This window comes from Crocodylus porosus, unplaced genomic scaffold (assembly GCF_001723895.1).
Source record: "Crocodylus porosus isolate Cpor-Errol unplaced genomic scaffold, CroPor_comp1, whole genome shotgun sequence".
Classification (NCBI taxonomy): Eukaryota; Metazoa; Chordata; order Crocodylia; family Crocodylidae; genus Crocodylus; species Crocodylus porosus.
In genome coordinates this window covers 47,318,132-47,322,616 of record NW_017728906.1, presented here as the reverse complement: position 1 = coordinate 47,322,616, position 4,485 = coordinate 47,318,132, and the positions used below count along the sequence as shown (strand labels likewise).

The window sequence follows — 4,485 nt, the reverse complement described above, 5'->3', positions numbered from 1 at the left end:
AGTCTCTAAACAATTCATAGACTGAAGGATGTACTGCAGAGTCTCTAAGCAATTCAGACATAGAAAGTATAGCAAAGTAAAAAACCTTTTTTTCTGTTGGATTATGTCCCCAATACCATAAAAGTTGTTTAATTTTATTAACACTTACGATAAAAAACATGTCACTAAAGTCTGAGATGCAGACTTCCTTTGCTTACTGGAGAGGAAGTTTCTAAGGACAGAAGTTCTTCATTGTTGGATTCCATTAGCTCTGCTCATGCTTGTGCTGGAAAACCAGGCAGATTGGGAGCGAGCTTTTTATGACTCCTTATGTTAGGACTACATAGTAGGTGGTCCAGTAAGTAGCTACTTGTTAGTAAATTTTAAACAATGTTTGCACACTACAAATACGATAAAATCCAGGATTTGATTACAAGATGTTTGTTTTGGAAAGTACTCATAACATGATTCTAATTAATAGTGTGATGGATCCTGTAATTGGTAAAGCCCTGGGACAAGGTTCTGCCTGCACTACTGATGGGAACTCGGATATCTTTCTGTGAGTTGCTTCATAGAACAGCCAGGCTGAATTGGCTGCATTAGAAGTGTTGAGGATCCCAAAGTATATCCATGTGACAGGATGCAGTGCTGTGCTGATATTCCTGAGCTACTGTCAGGTAGTTTGAGTATCAGATGCAGATGAAGGGTAGATGTACAGAGGCCCACTTGGGCCATTAGTGTCTGCTTCTCAGCAGGACTAAATAGTCCAGCACAAGTGTTATGCCAACATGGCTCTACTGCTTCTGGTACCAATGCAAGTCTGTTCAGCTGGCTCAGTTATCTCTATATGGCATGGCATGTTGTCATAAAGATGTACCTATTGAGATGCCTTGTTGCTCCATAAGGACTTTATCAGAATGGAAAGCAGAATCCTCTTGGTCTGTAGAGAATGCCGGGCAGTAAAACAACCTCTGCACTTTATGGTTTTTCTCTCAATAAATTTTACAGTGAGAACAAACCTGCATCATATACAATAGTCCCAGGCAACCGAAACAGTCGGAAGGTCAATCACAGTTTTTAGGATAAACCTTTTAAGAGCATGTTATAATACAAAAACTGAAAGTTGGCATTATGCAATAAAACAGGTACCCGAATTTTTAAGGGAAATCACACTGAGGAACATCATACTTGGGACACTTATGACCACAAACCAGGATGAAAATATGTTCAATTTCTCTCACATGCATTAAGAAAAAATGTAAATCAGTTGTGCTAAAGGACATAAGAAATGGAAACAGTAACCGTTGGACCCTGAAATGAACAGATGGCTGAGTTTGGTTTCTTGGCACTGGCCTGATTCAGAAACTGGCCAAATTGTGCTTGAGTTACTGGTTTAGCACAGCCCCAAGAACACATTATAAGCCCGGGCTTCCAAAATACTTAGGCAGGCTGAGAAAAGGTTTCTTAGAATCTAACACTCAATTAATTCTTTTTAAAATTATTTGAAGAAACCTGTGATGAAATGAAGGACCCAAAGGCATTCAGTTGTTGAACACATAAAAGGAAGTATATTTAAAATAAAAAAAAATTGGTCAGACTATAGAGTCAGTTACCATTTTTAAGGAATTTACAGGGCTGTTGTAGATGAGTCTTTTGGAATAGTCAGTTTATCGCAATGCCTAAACTGGTTTCTTCATTGCACAGTATTTTCTCTTAAAATGTGTGCATTTTTTAAACAATTACATACATATTAAAAATTGAAATTTCTTTGTTTAAACTTAATTAAAACGTTAATACTCTCAGACAACACAGATCTGAAATGGTGAAACCAGTAATTTCCCCCTCCCACCTTACAACAAATTAAATTGAGACAAAATTACAAACACATTTCACTACATGATTATTATTAATAAAAATCAGTTTTCTTTTTTATAAAGTTGCCCAAAATGCAAGGGATGTGCATAGGTTTACAACTTAGTCAGAATAATAGTTTATTTTATCCCCTTGGGTATGTTTTCCCATGAGCGGAATGTACTTTGCTGTAGATTACAGGTTTTTTTTCAACACAGATACACCAACGGCATGAACGCTTGCGACTGCCCACATGCATTAAGAGTCAAGACCCAGTTTCAAATCTCTAAAAGGTTTACAGAGTTCTTCAAAGAGACAGTATCACAGGATCTGGGTGTTAAACAAAAAGTACTCAAAAATACTATCCAAAAAAAAGGAGAGAGAGAAAAAAGCAAAGAAAGGCCTTTAAAATTTGATTTTTTTTAGGACCACTAGACTAATTATTTAAAATAAATAAATGAAGGCAAGGTATTCCAATTCAGAAAATCAGACTCTAAAAAAATGTAGTGTTCCACCCCCATGTTAAGGTAACAGACTCATTTCATTATTATTATTAAAATAGATTATAGAAAGCAGCATCTATTTTGTGCAGTTTTTAGGGGCCTTTGAAATAAAAAGCTATGATTTCCAAAAATATAACATTTCAAAGGATTGAATAATACATATATTTAAAGATACATTTTATTAAAGTTTAGGGGAACTGATTAAAAAAAGATACTGTCTCTTTAAATTAGTGTTTAATTTTTTTTCTCCTATCTATTAGGACATGACAATAATTATAAATTTAGGTCACACTACATCTAGGTAGTCTCTAGGGGCCAAGACCTGTTGACACAAGGTCAGTAACGAAGAGTTTTTTTTCCATGTATGAGGTGGTTCCCAGTAATGATAAAATTCTTTAGTTATCTGGCAAAAGGCCTAATAGACCCAGGAGACTGGAACCCACTGTGATGCTGTACAAACAAGCTCAATGGCTTCCTCCAGATGCCTGATTGTTTCATCAATTTCATTGTTGATAATTGTTAGATCAAAGTAGTGTGCATATGTTCTCTGTAAGATTTCAGATTCCTTTTGCAGGCGCTGAAGAGATTCATCCTGTATAATCAGAAAATGAGACAGAAATCAGATCCCAGCCTAAAGATTCATGAATGCTTTGTACACCTTGCATAAGGTCAAATTTCCAATAAGCTATGGGGAAGAAATTGTAACTTACACAAAATCACAATCACGCAAAACAAGGGTTAATCAAGACACAACAGGATGTTTATCTAGTGTGTTAGAAGGGTTAAACAGATGTGGAAAGAAGATGAAGTTTTAAAGAAAAAGAAAAAGAGTAAGATGCAGAACAGACACAGAAAGAAATCCAACTTGTGAATGAAAACATACTAAGTATGCAAATACAAACTGTTTGGACTACATCCAGATAGTGTGAAAGAACAACAGGCTACATTGTCAAGTATCAGCTGTCCTCAGATAGTTTCTATAACATGTAACACTCAGCATCAGTCTTCAAATTTTACTTCCTTCTCTAAAAAAATATTCACTGTTGGCATTTTAAGGAAGTTCTTACTCAGCATTACAGTCCAATTTCTCTTTTGGTACATCCTTCATCTAGTATTTCATAGCGTCTCTGATGCGTCACGTGGTTATGTTCTAATTCTGAATTCTAATTATGCAATCCAAGGCCAGGAAGGATAGTTATTCCACAAATTCACCAACCTCCAAAGTCTTCTAGGGGAGTATGGCTTAATTTAAGACCAATCTATTATACAAGGCATGTAGAATTTTTATAGTGTGTGGGTGGCCAAGCCATACCCTTCCAAGACTAGCTCTGTTTACTCACTGGTCTTCCTTGGCTAGATCCTGGTTGCCATGTGAACAGGGCTGCTGGTACGGGTATGTGAAGCAGGCCCTATTCAATTCGGATTCGGCCCAAATCAGGGACAGTGATTCGACTTGGCCGAATCTGAAGATTCAATGCTGATTCGGAGAATTAGCAATTCGGACATAGACACAGCATTATTATTTTTCTTTTTTTTAAACATACCTTGAGGTACCACTGTGGCTTGTGAATGCTGTGATGCTGGGGCACATGGAGCATCCCACAGGAGTCCGGGGGGCCCTGCACATGCTTGGCAATGAACCCAAGATGTAGACTGGAAGTACTTCCAGTCCACTTCCGGGTCTGCTGGGGAGCGCACTGGGGTGCCCCTCAATACCCCACCAGCAGGGTGATGCACCGTGGGGAGACCCCGGGCACCCCTCCCAAACCCAGGAGGCACCGGTCACCAAGCTGGGTGCTTCTGGTCCACTTCTGGGTCTGCTGCCAAGAGCGCTGGGGATCCCCCACACTCCTGTGGGATACTTCATGTGCCCCAGCATCGCAGCATTCACAAGCCGCCTGCTACCTAGAGGAATGTAGAAAAAACATTTAAAGCTGTGTTTGTCTGAATCACTGAATCTTTCCGAATCTCTCTGAATCGATTTATAGGCCAGTTAGTCTTACCTACTATAGGCCAGTTAGTCTTACCTCGGTCCTGGGTAAGCTTTTTGAGAGAATTATTCTGGCACATAAAGGGGCCAGCAGGGGAGATTATGCTTAGGGGCCAACCAACATGGGTTCATTAGAGGCAGGTCCTGTCAGACCAACCTGGT

At 38.9% G+C, this 4,485-nt stretch overlaps 1 protein-coding gene across 13 annotated transcripts in view; it reads right to left on the bottom strand.

Moving 5' to 3' along the window:
* Positions 1 to 1,522: 1,522 nt before the first annotated feature.
* The window catches only part of CASK (calcium/calmodulin dependent serine protein kinase), a 387,068-nt gene continuing 384,105 nt past the window's right edge, over positions 1,523 to 4,485 (bottom strand). For all 13 annotated transcript variants that reach the window (XM_019529070.1, XM_019529074.1, XM_019529076.1 and 10 more), the window contains one exon: positions 1,523 to 2,925. In XM_019529070.1, coding sequence (XP_019384615.1) covers positions 2,749 to 2,925 — 177 coding nt within the window. In that variant the 3' untranslated portion in view covers positions 1,523 to 2,748. The remainder of the gene's footprint in view (positions 2,926 to 4,485) is intronic.